Source organism: Periplaneta americana, chromosome 17 (genome assembly GCF_040183065.1).
Source record: "Periplaneta americana isolate PAMFEO1 chromosome 17, P.americana_PAMFEO1_priV1, whole genome shotgun sequence".
Classification (NCBI taxonomy): Eukaryota; Metazoa; Arthropoda; class Insecta; order Blattodea; family Blattidae; genus Periplaneta; species Periplaneta americana.
The window spans coordinates 86,863,790-86,885,649 of NC_091133.1; the positions used below are offsets into that span (position 1 = coordinate 86,863,790).

General features: G+C 33.6%; 1 protein-coding gene and 1 non-coding gene across 8 annotated transcripts in view; both read left to right on the forward strand.

The window, feature by feature from the left end:
• Fem-1 (protein fem-1 homolog B) overlaps positions 1-21,860 on the forward strand; it is a 61,152-nt gene that overhangs the window by 22,019 nt on the left and 17,273 nt on the right. For 2 of the 7 annotated variants that reach the window (XR_011330319.1, XM_069817396.1), the window contains exon 10: positions 4,158-4,298. Coding sequence is in view for 6 of the 7 variants with exons in the window: in XM_069817396.1 (XP_069673497.1) it covers positions 4,158-4,298 (141 nt within the window). In the remaining variant the exon portion in view is untranslated. Of the gene's footprint in view, positions 1-4,157; positions 4,299-4,940; positions 20,515-21,860 lie in introns of those variants that run through there. The other 5 variants (XM_069817394.1, XM_069817392.1, XM_069817395.1 and 2 more) reach the window with 5 other exon arrangements.
• On the forward strand, positions 862-934 carry TRNAS-GGA (transfer RNA serine (anticodon GGA)). The gene has a single exon. It is a non-coding gene; the product is annotated as a tRNA-Ser (tRNA).

The window sequence follows — 21,860 nt, forward strand, 5'->3', positions numbered from 1 at the left end:
GTTTCAGTATAGCTGAGTTCAGTTTTGCTTACATATTTTATATCCCTCACTAAAATCCCAGACACTATAATGCAAAGATATTTCATTTTTATGTTACCATTACTTGTGATCATTTCATTATTACATGTGAAAAGTTTTGAAGTTGGTAATATTCTTTAATTTTTGTACCTTTATTTCATCTGTTGTTAGTTGCAGATACTAAATGTGTCTATTTATGTTTTGTCTGGAAACATAGTATTGTCACAGTCTACTATATACAGTCACGAAGCTTGAGTTTTGAGGGTGCTAGAAACAATAGACTGTGCCGGTACTATTTTGCATTCCCTGTAATGAGGCGATATTAGCGATTCTAGTGGTGAGCAACTATCTAATGTTTGCATATTTACTACGTATTGAGCTTCGTGACTGTATATACTAGACTGTGGTATTGTACTTAAAGTGTAGCATCTTGCGTGCATGTAACCTTTGATCTACATTGTTTCTAGTAAGAATATTTGATTCTCAAGTCATTGAGTGAACTTAAAACAGTTTGTAGAAGATAAATTATTGAGAAAAACAAACCAAAGTAAATGAATTAAATGCTATTATAGTCACAATCATGCCATGGTATGAAAGAAAAATTTCACAACCTCTAGCGGGAATCGAACCTGCGACTTCCTGGTCTCCAGTCAGGCGCTCTACCACTGAGCTATCGAGTTCGTCTCACGCCAAAGGCTCGGAATTATCCTTTCATACTGGCGACTCTGTTATAAGTTTCTTTCCAGCCATAAGCAGTGCTGACTAAGATCAGACGCTATGGACAGTACTCTATAACAGAGTCGCCAGTATGAAAGGATAATTCCGAGCCTTTGGCGTGAGACGAACTCGATAGCTCAGTGGTAGAGCGCCTGACCGGAGACCAGGAAGTCGCAGGTTCGATTCCTGCTCGAGGTTGTGAAATTTTTCTTTCATACCATGGCATGATTGTGACTATAATAGCATTTAATTCGTTAATATGTCACATCAACGGACGTATATACGTCACCCAAACATCGTAAGATGAAGATTAAACCAAAGTAAAATTGAGAATTTCAAATTTTGTTGATTGTACTGTACACCATGTGTATATTTGTTGTATAATTTCTTTGTGTTACATTTTAAAATTGAGTGATGTGTATAGTAATTGTAGTTTTGTATAATCATAGTATGTTTCTTTAGTTTTCTGAACCTTACATAGACCACAAACACAGCTGCTTGCAGTAAATTAAAGGTGCCAGGAAGTAAGATATGATGTGGAATAACTCTGAATTATCTAATGTAGAATAAAAACAACTGTGTTTGGATAAACATTCCTTTTTTCATCATAACGCATTTCTCAGAATAAAGTATAAACAATACTGTATTATTTTCTGATGTACTTATACTGAGATTTGACTGTATTAAGTTTGATTATCGTCAGAAAACTACTACCAGTAATTATTGATTTTACCACGTCATGTACTGGTACATTCCTCCTTGATGACTTAACATTCCCACAATCTCGAGCATCAAGTTACGAACTCGAGTGTTTTGTAATGTGAGTTACATGGCCAGGTCTGGATTCATGGTCTTCACAATTGATACCGGTAATTGACGAGTTGATAATAGCTGTCAGTGAATTTCACTGACTTTGAAGCTAGAGTGTTTGTTTTAATTTACGTAAAATGCCAAAACATCAAATAAATCTAGAAGTCTTGCAGCCTAGAAATCAAATTTAATTATTAATGATTGTGAGACAGGTAAACATAAATAATGTTGTAGATACAAAATTCCACGTACGACATTTAAAACAATGATGGTTCACTTTCCACTTCGATATGGGACATCCAGATAGAGTGACATTCATGTGCATAAATATATCTTCTATACTATTAGTAAAAATCTTGCATCATTTTATATTTGAATTAAATCTTTAAAGCCTTTTTATTCCCTAGCTGTGTTATATTTTTCAATGTCAAAATAAATGTTCATTTTCTGCTATAGTTTGAAATATTAGACAGTATTCCCATGTTCTTATGTTTTTGTACTTCCATACTAACAGTTATTAATAATTTATCTTAACTGTTTATATGTTTTGTTTATTTTATTTTTTTTTTTTTTTGTTGTTACATATCTTTGTCAACATCTAAAATTAGTGAATTTTTTAAAAGTGAATATTAGTGTGTCACTAGAAGATAGATTTTTATCTGGTAAAACAATGGCCTAGAAATATTTTAACAAATTTTAGGCGGAATAGATATTTTATTCAACATCTGTTTATTTTATTTTCGTAAGGATATTGCTTTGTAATAATGATAAAAAAGGAATAACTATAAAATTACAATGGCATAAAAAACCAAAGTCATCATTTATTCAACGTAAATACAATAGAACCTCATTAATTCGGACTAATTTGAGGAGAAATCCTGTCTGAATTAGTGAAAATCCGAATTATAGAGAATTTACTGGAACAGAATTATTTCGATTATTGAAAAATATAATGATATTGTATAATTGTTTAATTATTAACTTAATGTTTAATTGTTCTGTTTTACAAATATATGGGACACAAAACACTAATTAAAAAAAAGATTGTGTTTGAAATTCTTTAGTCCAAGTCAATCACTGCACAGGAAGTACTAGCTTTGGAATTTTCAGACTGTGATTTAAAGAAAGAAGTAAGTGTTATTTGCATCTGTTTGCACTGCTGTTCTTTATGTACATGATGACGCATTTGCTTTAAGGCAAGTTGAAATTTGTGATCGGATTGCAGCCCACAAATTCAATTAACGTGTTTAAGGGAAGACTGCACTGAAAATCATGAAAATTTTTCCAAATTTGTTTAGCTATTTCACTTATTCAGAATTTATATTTTCATACCCCAAATGGATTCAGCTCAATTCTGATTACAAATACTCGTATGTGTACACTTTTTTAAATTAAGGCTGGAAGGGGACGTGGAATTTAAAGAGCTGTCAAAATTGTTTTTCATCGAAGAATTCTTTTTTAAAATTTCTGATTACAAATCTAGTAACTTTTTGTTGGCTCCCTGAAGTTACTAGATGAATGTAGCGGAGAAGAATATTAATTTACATAAATATTCATTTTATTTTCAAATCTATTTTTGTGTGTTCATTTTTGTTGATTCAACACCAACTTTCTTATGCCAAATATTAATCAATCTGGATGAAATTTTTACTGCAAGTATTTATGAGGTAGCTGCATGTTTCTATGCATTTATTTTGTGAGAAATGCTGCTAGTTTATTTTATTAATATTTCTTACAAAATAAATGCATAGAAACATGCAGCTACCTCATAAATACTTGCAGTAAAAATTTCATCCAGATTGATTAATATTTGGCATAAGAAAGTTGGTGTTGAATCAACAAAAATGAACACACAAAAATAGATTTGAAAATAAAATGAATATTTATGTAAATTAATATTCTTCTCCGCTACATTCATCTAGTAACTTCAGGGAGCCAACAAAAAGTTACTAGATTTGTAATCAGAAATTTTAAAAAAGAATTCTTCGATGAAAAACAATTTTGACAGCTCTTTAAATTCCATGTCCCCTTCCAGCCTTAATTTAAAAAAGTGTAGACATACGAGTATTTGTAATCAGAATTGAGCTGAATCCATTTGGGGTATGAAAATATAAATTCTGAATAAGTGAAATAGCTAAAAAATTTGGAAAAATTTTCATGATTTTCAGTGGAGTTTTCCCTTAAATGATTCTTATATTAGATAATTTGAATTTATTACCACATTTTTCACTCTTGCTGTTCACTTCTACAATCAGTGAGTGAAATATTACTTTCCAGGTGTTTTGTGTTAAAAAAAAACAGATGTCTGAATTGGTGGGTAACATATGTGTTGAAAATCAAATCTTTTTCCCTTTGCAAGAGACCACCAGCTCATTAATAAATCTGAGGGAAAATCTATCCTATTGCTACTGCATTGGCTAAGAGGAAGACTAGCAAACATTATGATACGACATTGGAAACTGAAGTTCTCTGAGAAAACCTTCCCCCACACATTTGTTTGTCATAAATTTCACTTGGATTTGCTGGGATTTGAACGAGAGTCTTTTGCATGAAAGGCCATTGGGTTAACATTACAGCAGATTCAATCTTAAATAAATATTATTGAATTCCAGGTGTAGCGGAAATTATTCTTCGAACACAAACAAAACTGAGCTTGAAATGTATGGCTGCTAAAGCTGTGAAAACTTACAACCTTACATACCAAGGACAAGTGCCACAATCTCTTGAGAGCTTCATTGAACTGCACGGACCAGGTGTGAAACAAGGATGACATTAATGATGAGTTCATGGAGACAAGGGACAAAATGGAATAATGACTAACATAATGCATGTAATTTGTGTGCACCGTAATAATGAAAAGCAACCGGACTTGTTTGGTTAACATATCAAGTGGCTAGGACATTTGAGAGGTGAGGGAGTTCATGCTCAGAAAGGATAGGAGTCGCATTTTTGCATGGACATCTGCGACTCTGTTTATCTTTTCATTAATTGTTTATTACTTTAATTATGCATTACTTTAATGCATATTTAAGCAAAATTCAATTAAATGGAAGTTCCGTATTAGCCACTGTATGCGATATTATTTTCTTTCTTTCTTTTTCTTTAGAAAATTTTGTTTTTTTCCAAAATAGCACTTCGAAAGACACTAGGTTTGAGGCCTCCATCAGGTAGTAAAAGTATATCATTAGATTTTTGTGTAAGTTGAAAGAGTGAAATATGAGTCTTTGTTAATTCTGTTCTTTGTCTCCATCTTTCACTCTTATATAGGCTTAAAGGTATTCACTTGACAGGTGACAAGAAGAGAGAAGTGACAGATTTAAGATTAATGATTCTGGAAGTACTTATCATCTGCAATTTATATTCAATTAACAATGATTTATGCATGTTTTTTCAAGCATTACAAACAAGAAATATCAGGATTTGGGCCCTGCTGTAGTCTGAAGTTCAGGTTTGTACTGTTCTAGCTAGTTACAATGACAATTTGTTTTTTATTATAACACTTTTGGGAAGACTTAAAGAAACCTGAATTCTTTATGTAACATGGGAGAAGAGGCGTTACTTTAAAATCATGTTTACTATCATATCACACACACTCACTCACATAAACACACCAAAACTGAAGTAAGAACGAACATACAGTATACTTATTAGGGAAAACATTTAGTGTCATTTACCCTTTAATTGTTGTGTGGCATATTAACGCCTCTGAATGTTGGTAGTAACTCTGTGTTAAAAAGAAATCTTGCAACCTGTCTGTTACATTTGTATCTCGTTAAAAATGAACTGAAATTAGTTCGTTCTCTTAAAAAGTTTGTGATTTGTTTTAAGTGTTTTTCCCCAACCTATGGCCGTGTGCACCATTCTTGATCATTTAGCCCATTTATCAGCAATCACGAAAATATGGTTAATTCTTGACAATGATCAAGTTACAGATGCGGTGCACCGACATTTTCCCCTCGATCAACTCAGTACCGTCAGCTGACGGTACACTCACTTGAGAAGAATCATCTGAGCTCTAGGTTACCGCATATAAAACAGCGAATGAACGCACTCTGTCAATTATCGCTTCGTTTTTGTTTGTCGGACTGTTTCAAACATCCTCGCAGTTTTCAAATAACAGGTTTCAATGATCATGGAAGAAAAAAAGAAAAGAGCACCGAACTTCTCACAGTTCGAAGTAGGAATTCTTTTAGAACTCGTCAGCAATTCTGCATCCATATTAGAGAATAAAAGTACTGACGGAAGTTCTCTAAGAGAAAAGCAGGCTACCTGGTTGGATTTAACCTCACAATTCAACATGGGTTATACGTGTTTACATAATTCCACATAATTTGTAACGTAATTTATATAGTGGTTATTTCATATTATTGATAATAATTGGGAAAATTTCAGTATACGGATACCTCACTGACAGTTATCTTGAAATAGGCTACTAAAAAGAGCAGATTTGTATGTGTTTGTCGAATGCTCATCATCTTGCTTACGAATAGACACATTTCAGTGCCATTAATTTATTTGGGAAAATTTCAGTATACGGATACCTCGCTAACAATTATTTAAAAATAAAAAAAAAGCAATTCGTCTATGTATGTTGAATACGCATCATCATGCATATGAAAAGGAAGTTTTTAGTGCCAATTTATTTTGTGTGCAGAAGGTTGGAATTTTGGAGTACGAGGGAAAGGTACTTTCCTTTCCCTCTTACTCCAAAATTCCAACCTTTTGCAAGGCTATCCTTGTTCTGAAATGTATCCATTTATTTTGTGTTCACAAGTTTGGAATTTTGGAGTAAGAGGGAAAGGAAGGTATCCGTGTAATTTCTCTTAATTCAAGCGTAAATAGCCTAATTGTCCAAAATGTCATGTAGGTCCTAATAGTTTCAAACGGCAAATCTATAGCTAATAAGTGATAATCTCGCATTCTACAAAATGGTCATTTAGTTTTACTATATTATTACCGGCATAGAATAACTACTTTATTATTATGTTAACAAAATTGGACAGTTAGGCCTAAATAATATTTTGTCCTCAAGTAAAGTCCCGATCTTCCAAAGCAGAAACATAACTTATATAAAACATTAGTCTATTTTGAGAAAAAAAAACATTTTTATTAATCATCTACAAACTTACTCTTTCTACAATAACACCAATTCTGTTATTTCCGCAGTGATTTGCGTGTTCCAGATACATCATTTCATCTTCAATTCCATCAAGTACGTCAAATCGTGCCGCCATTTTGGTTTTCTCGACTTGACCATGTTCAATTCAAGATAATCGATCCCACACCCGTGATCAAATTTGATCATCATCAACTCGCTTGTTTAACTGTGATCGAGATTGATACTCCGCAAATTGGCGTTGAAGATGGTCAAGTGCCGACTTAACCATGGTCAAATTTTAATCGAGAATGGTGCACACGGGCACTAGTGATTTTAAGCAAACGCTAATAGCATGCAGATTTTAATGTTATACCTTCATCTGTTGCAGTGTATGGTTTCAATCTAAGCTCTAGTTAAATTAATGGCAAATCAACTACAGAGCCTATATATCAGTGCAATAAAATATGACCATTATGATTTGAGAAATGTTTTACAAAAGGAACATACTTATATCTGATTTTAAAATACTTTTTCAGCATTCATCTGAAACATTGAAGAGATATCTTGTTATCTCAGTTTCAGTAGTCTGTGTTTGACTTCCCAGAATATTGAGCTATATTACTCATTATAAAAATAAAAGATTCACTAAGATCGAAATAAAAGTACTGTCTTTTTATCTCGTTAAAAAAAGATTTTGATAATCAGACGAGAATATAATAAACCCTCATCTACTTTATCAAATACGAGTATTTATATCAAAATTAATGTAACAATTAAAATAAAATGTTTTGATAAACACACAGGGATATATTAAATCTTCTCCATTTTACCTAAAAATAATGCTGTATTAAATATAACTATCACAATAACAATACATTTAGTTCTTTAGTTAACAAACAGAAAACATTAACAGCAGGGGTGAAAGAAAATTTTATTTTAATTATGTAAGCCAGATCCATTATACCTATGATTTTCACTGACACTTGTTATGTTTGTTCCAGTAAAGATGTTACACCATGAGCTACACAAGTTAAAAGGATAGGAATGGAGGATTTGATGTGCATGGTTTGCTGAATGTATTTCTAGTCTTGAATGAATGTGTTGGATTATCTATATATGATATACAGTTTTAATCTGATGGTGACCTCACTCGTTTTAAATCTATGAAGCTATTCGTAATGACCATTTTTTTTAAGCGAGGTGATAGTGTGCAAATATCAAAATTAAATTGAAATGGATTGTTAATGAACTTTGTAATATCCATACCTTTAACAGGTTTTTAAACTTTTATGTAATACTAATTGCTAAAGTCTGAAACTGTGAAGTAAAAATTACTAGGTTTATTCTTGTTTTTATATGTTATGAAATATATTTTTATACTACTTTTATATTAACTTTACCAGTTTGAAATATATGTGACCTCTCAAATTTTCCTATATGCTTATACTGTCCCGTTTTCTTTATATACCAAAGACACCGAAAGTTAGCATGGCAGTAGACATCTTATTTAGTAGTAGTAGTAGTAATAGTAGTAGTAGTGGTAGTAGTATTTTGTTAAATAGAGTATCGTTTTTATTTGTTCTTAAATTTTAGTGTATATAAGGCAGTATGTTTAAAGTTTAAACTTTTCTTTTCATATCCTTAGAAAACATATTATTGAAAATGGTACCACGAGAACTGCAATTTAAAAATAATATTAAATTTATTGCCTCGATTTGGAGTTTGTTTTGAAACATTTTCATGTGTAATAATTTCTTTTTTTTATTGATTAAAATAGCTTCTATTAATTTGTGTATTAAAAAAATACGTTCTGAATAAATAGCGCAATATGTTAAATTAAAGATTGGTAGACATGAGACTTTCTTCAGTGATTGCTTAGGGGAGAATTTTTCATCATTTAATATACTGGTCCTTATCATTATAGTAAAGTAGCAGGTTGGGGTTGGTGGAATTTGGTAATTTTGTTTAGAAATCATTTCCTTCCCTCACCTCTACCACTACGAACATTTGTTGAAGTTTTACATTAGAAAAACCTACCAGACTGTTTGGAGAAGTGGAATGAATCTCTACTATATGTTCCAATCTCAGAAATAGATCCCTGCAAGTTTCCAGTAGTCAAAGAGGTTGGGAAAAACAATAGGTAGAAACAAAATCTCACAGATAAGACTACATTTTTCCCAACCTAGCTTTGTCGTGGTTAATTTCAGTGGCTCTTTTCGAGATACCTTGTATATAATTTGTACCGGTAGCTGTTTTATATCGGATTATGTTAATTGTAGTTATTTTATGTAAAGCATCGTGTCTTCTTTGTTAGTTTGTTTGTTGGAACCCATTTGTTTTATGAAAAGACCAGTGTATTATTACACTATTTTAATTGACTAGGAGAAGTGTCACAGTAATATCACAGATTTGTTTGTGAATTTTTATGCTGAAACTTCATCGAAAATAAGAGGACATATGTCTCAGCTTTCTCTCACACGTGCTCTAGTTCACCTATAAGTGTTTTTTAGTGTAAGTCAATATGAGTCTTTGTTACATGCACTGCTGTCTGCCCTATCATTGCTACAGCAGGCTACTGTTGCCAACTTTGTTTTTACAGTTGTAATACACCATAGCAAGTTTTATTGTTTTGGGTGTGATATGTGGTTCATGAACCACCCACGGAATTTGACATGGGTGCCCTTTGGCAGAATCTTTGAGGAAAGAAAGACAGGAGGGAGCATAAGCTTGAAATGGAATCAAAAAAGTGTACTAGTATTGCCGTCAAATTACCCATAGTTCATCTCTTTTTCCGGTATGTTTATCAGCAATTGTGTTCGTATTATTACGATTACGAATATTTTATGTTGTGAATATGTAGTAGTCAAAAGTAGTCAATTTCAGCAGGTGTTTTTTTTTAAATAAGTTATATTCTGTTTGGCTGAACTGTAGAATATGTCCATCTATGCTTTAACATCCTTCTTGATGAAAGAAAGAATGTGGAAATGAAGTGTTCAGTCCATGTCATAATCATAACACTTTTAATAAATATACAGTGAAATGTACATTGATATAATAATCTGCTAATACTCCTCTTACCTCCACATCCCTTCTAAATCGTTTACATATGACTGAAACCTATAGTAGCAATTGAATATTTGGCAGTATTTTGTGGAGGATTATGGGACGTAGAATGAGTAATTTGACGTCATGTCTGTCACACTGACTTCAAGCATATTTGCTTGAATTGTTCCCTTCTGTCTTTTTAATCCTCTCAGGGCAGAACACTATGTATGTATACAAGATAAATGTATGTTTGTAAAGCGGTTTTTGTTTTATTTTGTAAATCATCTCGCGACCTTTTTCAGCTCTTTACATGACCCCCCCCCCCCCAGGAGATCACAATTCACACTTTGGGAACCACTGTATTACCATAGTCTAGTATATACAGTCACGAAGCTCAGTACTTAATAAATATGCATCCATAGATAGTTGCTAACCACCAAGATCGCTACTATCACCTTATCACAGACCCTTTCCCTAGCAGACGATAAAATGTATTGTACTTTCGATATCGCGTTCTTTTGAAAAATTAACACCTTCCTTTCACTATTGAAATATGAAATACATAAGGTTTATAAATTATTTTCATAAACTATTTATTATATTTTATAAACTCACCTTCCTGAATCTTTCGGAAGAAGGATAACTCTGACCTCTTTGCTTACAATTTATAGTACTACAAACGTCTCCTTGTCCCATATTATGAGTATTATTCAAATTATTGTATTTTAACCATTTACAGTTATTACAACCGATAACGAACATTTCACAGTTTACAAAACTTTTCACAACAATGCGAAATACCGCATGGTCAGTGCCTTTTCAATCTAGACCAGGCTATAATGTATGTTCGGGTTTTCTATTTCAGTGAATGGAGCTCAGTGAAATATTATATTATAACTTTATTGCATATCATTGCTAAGTTTTATGTAGTGTAATGTGTCCATAAGTTCCGTTTACTTCTTGTTGCATAATATGTTGCAGAAATAATTACAAAACTGTGTTATTTTAATGTGTTAACATAATCTGTTCGCATCAGTATTTAAGTTTAGAATTGAAGCTATTTTGAGGTTTAATAAAAAAGAACTTATATTGTGATTTTAATTTAGCACATCTACCTTCCTTAATTGTAGACGGAAAATTTACCATACCACTTCTATGAAATTAGTGTATGTATGATTATGTTACTTCGTCTCTTAGGTAGTAGATAAATACAAGAATTCAGTACTCAATTGTAGTATTAAAATACAGACAAATAGAATGGGACGGGTGTCATACATGACTTTATGTTTAATTATAATGTAAAATTGCGAATATAGGAATATAAGTTAAATATAGTAAACATAACCTATAATTTCCATATGACATAACATACATATGTAGTGGCAGGGCATTGGAGACCACTAAAATTAGACAGAAAGGGGCAACTGGTACACTAAACAAAACCTATAATTTCAACATATCTAAATATCCGTGCGGTGCAACTGAAAATTATTAAATGAATGTACAAGAATTTCGCAATATTTAATCAAAATAAAGGCAGGTATTACACATATGAACAACGTAATTTTCACACCAAAAATGATATTACACCTTAACTCGCAAGTGAATTATGTCTGAAGTGTCTCCTAATCATTGTTTTAAATTTTATTAATGTAATTACACTGCATTTTAGAGAAATATGTTACTCTTTATGTATTATAACTAATATATATGGTTGAAATGCCGCCCTTTGTGATCGGATTAAGCGAGTCACATGGTCTGCCTTATGACCTGTATTAGATCACGATGGCAGTAGCACAGTCTATTGTTCCTAGTACTCATAGTGCTCCAAGCGGCTAGCAACTATCGCGAGAAATGCATAAACTCATCCCAAGCTTCATGACTTTATATTAGACTGTGGCATTACATTATCAGGTCAGCAACCATCAAAACGCAAACATTTCTGTGACAACTAAACTGTGTCACATTGCTGTGTTATATGGGCACGCTACTCCCTCTTTCCTCTGATCTTAACTAAGGTAAGCTCACAAGTCAGTTCTCACGTGTCTGCCATTAGAGCAACCAGTTGTAGTGGAAAGCTATTCATGAAGTTTGCTCTGCTTGTTGAACAATGATGTGTATTGGGTTAATGTGAAAGTTCGTAGTGGATTTTCAATGAATAGAAGACAGAAATTCTCCTACATTATCTATGACTCTCTGCCAATGCTGAGGTAGTTTTTCGAGTTCACATTTAAAAAAATCTGCTGGTTTAGAGTTAAAGAAGTCATCAAGCCAAGTTTGTTAAGCATCTTTGTTATCAAAGGAGTTCCCTTGAAGATTGTTGGATAGAGAATTTAAAAGATGGAAATTTGAGGTTGCAAGATCAGGAGAATATGGGGGATGTGGAATCACCTCCCAACCAAACTCCTGAATATCTGCTTTCATCATGTTAGCAGAGTGCAGGAGTGCATTATCGTGTTGCAGCAGAACTTGATGGAGCCTTCCTGGTAGTTTTTCTTCAATTGCGGCCGCAAGGCATATGAGATGTTAGCAGTAAATGTCAGCAGTTATGCTTATAAATTCTTGGGAAGCAATTTGTAGTACACGACACTTTCTTTATCCCATTAGATGCATAACATTTTCTGTGGATGGACAATAACTTTTGTATGGGATGTTGTGTGTTGAAACGACAACCATTTTCTCGTAGTACTTTCTCTGTTGGTATATATATATATATATATATATATATATATATATATATGATACAAATATTTCAAGGCGCCTCTGCTGCCTTTGCTCCTCTATTAAACTCAAACAGAAGAATATGTCATAAGTGTTCGTTTTTTTTCTACTGGACACTTCATCTTCTTTAGTCCACTTACTTACTTACTTACTTACTGGCTTTTAAGGAACCCGGAGGTTCATTGCCGCCCTCACATAAGCCCGCCATCGGTCCCTATCCTGTGCAAGATTAATCCAATCTCTATCATCATATCCCACCTCCCTCAAATCCATTTGAATATTATCCTCCCATCTACGTCTCGGCCTCCCCAAAGGTCTTTTTCCCTCCGGTCTCCCAACTAACACTCTATATGCATTTCTGGATTCGCCCATACGTGCTACATGCCCTGCCCATCTCAAACGTCTGGATTTAATGTTCCTAATCTCCTGTAACTTCATCCCGCTTAGCCCCAGATATTTTCCTAAGCACCTTATTCTCAAACACCCTTAACCTATGTTCCTGTCTCAGAGTGAGAGTCCAAGTTTCACAACCATACAGAACAACCGGTAATATAACTGTTTTATAAATTCTAACTTTCAGATTTTTTGACAGCAGACTAGATGATAAAAGCTTCTCAACCGAATAATAACACGCATTTCCCATATTTATTCTGTGTTTAATTTCCTCCCGAGTGTCATATATATTTGTTACTGTTGCTCCAAGATATTTGAATTTTTCCACCCCTTCGAAGGATAAATCTCCAATTTTTATATTTCCCTTTCGTACAATATTCTGGTCACGAGACATAATCATATACTTTGTCTTTTCGGGATTTACTTCCAAACCTATCTCTTTACTTGCTTCAAGTAAAATTCCTGTATTTTTCTAATTGTGTGTGGATTTTCTCCTAACATATTCACGTCATCTGCATAGACAAGTCTTTAGTCCACAGATAGCACAAATTTTCTTCAAATCCTCAGCATTCAAGGCATATTTAGAAGCACAACACTCCAAATAACAAATGACAGATGATAAACACTCTCCTAAGAACACAGTGTTGTGATGACAAACAAAAACGCTATGAACTTACACATCAACCTAATAGCTTTTAACGACAAATAACTATTCTATTTTTATTTTCATATCTCTAGGGAGTGACCATGTCGTCATGTCACTACCCTTAGAGCTGCCACTGACAGTGCTCAACATTGGTAGCAGAGAGCGACAGAGTAGTGTGCAGAGGAGCCCATAATTGTCTGCCAGCAGGCTTGGGTTCAAATGAAAACTTTACGATGTCATGACTAGCCTGCAACCCAGGTTCAGCTAGCCCCGTCCAGGCAGGCCCCATGAAAGGCTGGACTGTTTATCATTATTATTACTATATTATTACTATTATTATTATTATTATTATTATTATTATTATTATTATTATTATTATTATTAGTGAGTATAATATTATACTTTTAAGAAATGCTGTCTGTACACTTCCTTATGGCTTGGATATTGAACTTACTAATCACATGTTAGCTCTATATTAAATGGGACTTAGCTCATCGGTCCTGAGGAGAATGCAAGGCAGTTGTATCAAGTCTTACCCACACCATACCTTCTTGAAATCATCAGTGGCGTACCGTCAATGTAAGCTAAAAAGCTCAGCTTCCCCAGTTAATAATAATTTCATAATAAACCTGCAGTCTATGGACAAAATTATTTATTAATTTTAATAGAATTTATAATTACGTGTTAAATATTGTGATGCAGCAGTAAACAAGAAGCCTGCACACACCAGCTTCCAAGCAGACTGGTTTCTTACACTCATTCTTCTGTGTAACCCACCCCACAGATTTTCCATCACTTTCTAACTAAACTACCCTGGTCGCAATGCTCGCAGGAAGCTAGCTTTGACATTGAAAATAAGTAGTTTCCGAGTTATCCCTTTTCTTCAGTTGTGTTCAGTTGAAGTGTTAGTGTGCACTGTGGCTGATATAATAAATAATGAGTGAAATAACAGTTCCTGACACCAATTTACTTGAATTTTTTAGGACAATTCTATTATCAAGACTGACTTACGAACAAAAGTGTGAACTAAAAAACAAATGACCGACTCCCTTGCTGTCAATGAAGGACACAACCAAAACACAGACGCATACTTACGTACTGTATCTATTGACCGTTAATATTGTGATTCCTCTAACTATGACAGGGAGTGAGCTAGTGTTATACTATATGTGTCTATTTGATGTGTAAACCTTGAAATCATATTTTACTACGTACCATTTGAGGTCATGCCTTATTGGTGTTACTTACGAGGTTCCAACCAAACTTCGACTGCTGACTTGACATTGACTACTATTTATTTTAAGACTATATTTTTGTAATGTGTTTTCTCATATTGCATGAAAGACAACTTGAATTAGCTTCCCCTGCTCAAAATTTCATGCTACGCCACTGGAAATCATGCCCCTTCCGAACTAATAACATCCACACTACAGTCTAAATGAAAACATTGACTCATCACTACATTACAGAAGTCGTGCAAGTCCTAGTTAGATTCATCTTTTAATTGACATTTTATCAACTGTGATGGTTATCTGGCATCTGAGTGAAATGACTATCATATGGCAGCAAAATGAGTCCAGTGCCAAAAGTTACCCAGCATTTGCTCTTAATGGATTGAGGGAAAACCCCCGAGAAAATCTCAGCCAGATAACTTGTCCCAATCAGGATTTGAACCCAGGCCCACTCGTTTTACGGCCAGACATGCTAACCGTTACTCCACAGCAGTGGACAGGTTCATCTTCTGTCACCGTGTCGATAGACGAGGAGGAGTCATTGCTGTTATTGTCATTTTTTCTATTGATGTCGAAAGTGATCTGATTTCCCAGTTCTAATTTTTTTGACATGACTACTTATTATCTTTATTCCTTGTGAATGAATTGTTTCCTTCATTTTTGAAGGACACATATTAATATAATGCACTGGTGCTACAATACAATATGAAGCACAATTTTAGATATGTTTGTGGCTCATTACTAGCGTGCGCTGGTTCGATACCCAGCCTGATTGTGATAGAAATTTTATTGTGAAGGACAAAGCATTTTTTTCGGTTACTCCCGAATAACTCTTTCTGGCTTGAGCCAGGACAACACACATGGCAGAATTGGATTTAAAATTACATCTGGACTGGAATATAGGATGCACAATGGGCCAATGTGAGACTGTGTATGTGGATGCATTTCGAATCTATCCCTCAAAAAACCAGCCAACACAATTCAAGTCTCTTACAGTTTATACGACATATTTCCTGATTTCAGAACATCATGTAATGAATTGAAATCTGTTATTGACACCCTCTGTGGCCATCTTAATCTGTTCACATCCAGAAACATACCTGATTGGAGTGCTTGCCAAAACAAGATAATTGCATGAATGCTAGCACCTCTTATTTGATTTGACTCTTTGATGCTATCCGAAAAAAAAAAAAACAATAATATATATTAGATATAAATAGTATTACTGAAATCATTGAAAATTATAGGAATGAATGGAAAGAACACATATCAAGAATGGAAAATAACAGACTATCAAAAGTAATGCAGAAATACATCTCTCAGGAATACAAAAGTGTAGGGCATCCAAAGATGAGTTGGAATGACCAGTAATAGTAAAATTTAAACAATGTTATAGATACAACGATTAATGTAATTTGGAGGCGGAACAGGCTAAATCGGACCCAACCATGATTATTGTTGATGATGATGATTTTTGGTATTGTAATGATGGACAATCATACTTGTAGCATGTGCAGGGACTCAGTGGTGAGTTATGCTATGATATTAATTCTCCTGAAGCGGGAGAACGAATCTTAGCATGATATCTCTCTGAGAGAAATTTTATACAGTAGAACCCCAATTATCCGTCACCCTATTAACCGCTTGGCGGATTATCCGACTGTCTTTCTCTCGCTCCTTTTTTTTTTTTTTTTTTTTTTTTGGCGCTACAGAAACATATGAAGTACTACTGTAGTTATATTAATACGTATTTTTTTCTACGAGTGTTATTACAAGCCTTTACACTTACACAGTCTGGTCTACTGTTCGAATTGCCGCACTGTACAACTTCTATATAAAATGTATTCCGTAAGTGTCAAAAGAAAATGTGTTGTGCTAAGTATCGAAAAAGTGTAATAATTGAGTGGTTCGGGAAAAGAGAAACTGTAGTTTCATCTCGCATCAGAATACGAAACTGATATTACAACTGTGCGCGATTTAATAGAAATCAAGAATAAAGTGTATAGAGTATGTACATCTACGACATGAGACTTCTACTATTCCTACCTTTCCGCTGACAGCTATTACAAGAAGTTTCTTCGCCCCTTAAAAACACATTATTGACAATCGAACTTAAATTAGTGAACTTCTGATTCTCTACCTAGCGTGTTAAACACAAAACCACGGAGGAAATTACGAATCATTTAATTTACGAAACTATTTTAAGGTACGGGTTATGCGATTTTTTCGATTAACCGTTCAGTCCGTCCCCTTCATTACCACGGATAATAGAGATTCTACTGTACTGACCTGCAACAGGGCACATTCCCAACCCACGTCAGCTGGCTAAGATTCGATGTTTCCAGGCTTCGAGTAGGCAATTCTACTCATCCCTAGACTAGCTGCCAATCGCAGAATATATGGAATGGAGATAAGATAGAATGATGTTTATACCTAACATGGGATAATGGGAGAATCCAGAGAAAAACCTATGTACTTATCTACCATAAGTAATGGGGAAAAAAATTAATTCCTTTCTCTTTTCATACATTTATTTGTGAAAGATTGATCCATTCTTGTAGAGTTAAGGTAAATTACCTTAGGGAAAACGTCACTAAGGGTTTTTTCAATGTAAAAGAAATTCCAGGCCTAATCAGTATGTTTACATGACAGGCAATAAAGTCTAGACCAGTCATACTCTGTAGGAACTTATGCTATGATACAAACTTTAAGTCGACCTGATTGGCGAGTTGGTATAGCGCTGGCCTTCTATGCCTAAGGTTGCGGGTTCGATCCCGAGCCAGGTCGATGGCATTTAAGTGTACTTAAATGCGACAGGCTCATGTCAGTAGATTTACTGGCATGTAAAAGAACTCCTACAGGACAAAATTCCGGCACATCCGGCGACGCTGTTATAACCTCTGCAGTTGCCAGCATCGTTAAATAAAACATAACATACAAACTATAATTGCAGTTATGGTTCAGATATATTCGTACATTTTCTGAAGTTCGATTTCCATCAAGTCCATGATATATAAGTTTGCGTGTAACAATATTATGTGTAGAATATTACCGTGTTTCAAATCAAGATTACGTTTTCATTCATGATATACATGTTGCATCGCTTACGTCATGCCTTCAGACCGCCTCTGATCAGCTCTCACTACTGTCGGATCTCGATTTGCTAACCTCTCTGTAAAGTGGCTAGGGTGTTAGGCTCTTTCGTAAAATATTTGCTGTTAGGAATTGAAGTCTACATAATATTATACAACTGTTTAAAATAATTTAAAGAAAAAGCCCCATAAAGTAAGTCATGTGACTTCCCCTATTTCGTCGACCCTGCGACATAACCACTCAGTGAGACAGTACTTCCCCACTCCCAGACTTGCCAATTCTATTCCCCTCAGTTCAGGGCCAATGAGCTAAGTCCCACACTGTATCAGTTGGATAATTGTCACGTCTGCCTAAGCATAAATGGACATGAGTCTGTTGGTCCTGAATAGTGCTCTGATGACTTGATGTTTTCTTATTTTAACGCTCAAATGTATTTATATTTTAATTTGAAGACTAACTTAGTGAGGGTGAAAATTTTTCATTTAAAATATTTTGAAAATGAATTAATTTATATGATACATTTAAAAAATGAAATAAATATAACAATTTCACTATATTACGTTTGTAACACAGTTAATTTACGTAATATCTGGACAGCTTTTATATAAAAGGAACCAAATACGTTACTAAGGACTGAAAAAAAAAAAAAACTCTACTATATATAATATTTATTTTAAAAAATAGAAATGAACATTTCCATAAATTTTACGTCCATATTGATCTATCATTCTCATCATAGTTTTATTGTTATTGAAAGAGATTATTTGCCTTTAAACAAAAGAAAGTTATAAAATGGCACTTGGTTTCTGTTATTTAAAAGGCGTTGAAATATTGTTCTGAATTCGCGAATTTCATTATTTCGTTTTTTAATATCTGAAAAATCTGAATCTTGCAGAAATATTCATGAGGTTTAAAAATGTTGGGGCACCTCTCTGCCCGTCTAGTCTAGATAGAACTGACTGACAGTGTCATAGTCATGGGTCGACTCACCTGCAATTGTCTACCTTCAGCACAGTCTTTTAGGGTCAATGTGAGGATTGCTCTTTTGCACTGTTCTGTGCTGTACATCCTTTTTCAAGATTGAGTGTGGCACAGTGCCTTGTAAACTGCAGCTAGCAGTCATGGGCAGGTTGAATCTAATGTGCTGATCTCTGGTGATAGGAATTCATCTTATACACAGTGTAACAGAAAGTGTAGTTCACAACAAGGGACTACAGCAGTGAAGTCATGAATTTTAAACAATTATTTTCTCTGTCCTAGTTGTATTAGTGAAAATGATGAGACACATGTACCTTAATTTTTTTTAATTTTAGCCAGAAAACTCCCAAGGCTCTGGATTAAAAGAAGTGACTTTTTTACATGCTTAAAATTTGAAAAAGTGGCCTAAATATATTTTATTTTGGGTAAACCAGGGCTTATGAGAGAGAAAGTCACATCAATTCCTCTTATTTTCAATCTACTTTCACGAAAAGGTCTCGGAAGTAAATCTGTGACATTATTATGAAAACTTCTCCTTGTAAGTATAAAATTGAGATCTATAAATTAAAAGCATAAAATAATTGATATTGCAATATTACGAATAATAGACCTAATTAAACATTTTGAAACTTGTAAAGAAATAGTGCAAATATCAGTATGCATGTGTTAAAATTTGAAGCTTCTTACACAAAATTCTTAAATTAAGGGTAGATTAACAGAAATCTTTGAGTAAAGGAACTGGAACGGGAATAAGTGTCTATCTTATATGGTAGACTTTAACTTTAAATAAGTTATGATACTTGATCTCAAGTATCTTTTAATGTATTAAAGACTGAAAAGTTAGCATAAACATGTTTTTAAATGGAAGAAAGAACTAGAAAGGGAATTCCAAGGAAGAGCCATTGCATGATGTATTACCGTTTGCTAATATCTGTTCTCAAAACAAGAAACTAGATGTATATTATATCACAACAGATAATTCAGTTTGATAATGAAATAAATTGACGAGTCAGAATAGGAGATTAAGTTTATCAGGTTCTAATATGGATATTTTTTCCGTGCTGTGACTCTTTTTTAATTGAAAAAAAAAAAATGCAGTTAATATTTTTGAAAAAGTAAAATTTTTCATTGAAGAAAGTTAATCTGTGAATTGCTGTATGAAATGTTAGATTTAGGATATTAAAATATTGATTACAGCATTAATTAAAAGGAAGTGAATTGGTGTCTGAGATGGTTACAAATGATTAATGACTGCTATGAAAACAGTAGTAGTTTTGATTTCATAAAATTCTCCTCTAGAGTGAAAATTAATTATAATTTCAATTCTTGTTTTATATCAAAACAATACTTAATTTCTCTTTGTAGAATAACAATGGTGAACAAATATTGTTACTTTATTCTAGTTGTATATCTTAATGTATTTTCAGTCCATGTCTTGTTTCACAGTCTGTAGTAGTTCTAGTAGTAAGGAATAGTTTTTCCTTCATGTTAACTCTTATTTCAAACAATTTTAACCTCGCAAAAGATGACTTGCAACCAATCTTAATTTAGTCTGTCCTTTAATTACTTTCATATCTATGTCTGTTACCTGTAGATCTGTTTGATTTATTCTGTTGCATTAACTTCCACTTTAATAATTTTTAATCTTACACAGATTGTTTTATTATAAATTATCTCATTGTTCTCTTTCAATTCTATGTGCATACTATGGAAATATTGTGAATATGTGTGAATAAAGTGTTGAGTTTGTAGTTTTAACAAAATTTATTTCCACCTACTAACAGTTGGTATGCAGTATAGTTTCAGGAGGAGGAAAGTACTGGGAATTGTTTATGGAATTGAATATTTATATGCATGTTTGAGTAGTTTCCAGTAATAGACATTTTCAAAGGTACGGTATATTAATCTTTGTCTGATAATCATATAAAATGAACTCTTGAGTACATATTTAAATATTGGAAGCATTTAAAACATCTGCTGAAGATTAAATTTTGAATTTTTAATGTTATTATTTCCAGAAGGTTAAATCTGTGTAGATGTCAGGCATCGTTTGCAAACTGAGCTCAATTAAATTATCTATTTTAAGTAGGTAAGTGATGTTTGGAATTTATGTAACACATTTTGGTTATCTAGTTCTACATGAAGATTAAATTCTTAAAGGTGGAACAACTGTCCCTCTACAACAACGTTTCTCAAACTTTTTTGAAGCGGGGACCACTTTTTAAAGTCAGAACAGTTCCGCGGACCACCTTACTCTTGTTCCCTTCGAAAGCAAATTTATCATTTTCGTAGCATATTTTAATACCAGTATACTTATATTTAAAAATTGAATTAAGGTTCGGTACTTTGGTCCTCTGTTATGAATTCGGGTGGTCCCTGGCTGGGTTACAGGCGCGGCGCCAGATGTGCAGGGAAAAGATGTCGAGAAACACCACGTGTATAGTGCTTTAAATCCCTCTTTTGCTGCTGAGAGTAGAGTGGGAAGTCGATAGACTGGTAGGGTAAAAATTTCATAAAATGTCAGTACTGGGGGAAAAAGTGAAATTCGATTGCCATGTGTCATTTCCAAACTCTGAGATTTTAAGTTATAGTGAAATACACAATTCGTTTGAATTTTATTTTCTCTTCTGTCTTTTTTGAAGGACCACAAGGGCAGATCTCAAGGACCACAGGTTGTCCGCAGACCATAGTTTGAGAAATACTGCTCTACAACACATATGAAATATTGAAAAACTAAATCATAATTAGTCATTGTAAAGTCAAGTCGAGAATTAAGTACCGGTATTTATTTTGCAATATAGCTGCCCATGATTTGTCATTACTTTGAATTTTGAAGTGCTCTAACAGTTCTTTCTGGAAGTTTCTTTTAATTATAATTTTTGCAGAATGATGGGATAAAGTTTGATTCGATTTCTGTAAAATTTTGATGCCCTTTTTTCTAAAAATCAGCAATATCACCGTGGATTCCGCAATGAGAGGGTATCCATTGAAGATGAATAATTTTATTTTGTTTGAACAATAATCTGATAATATTTTTTATTTCTAACACGTTACTGGAGATGGGAGAATTATTTGTTGCTATTGCTCGTATAGCCGAAGTTGAATCACT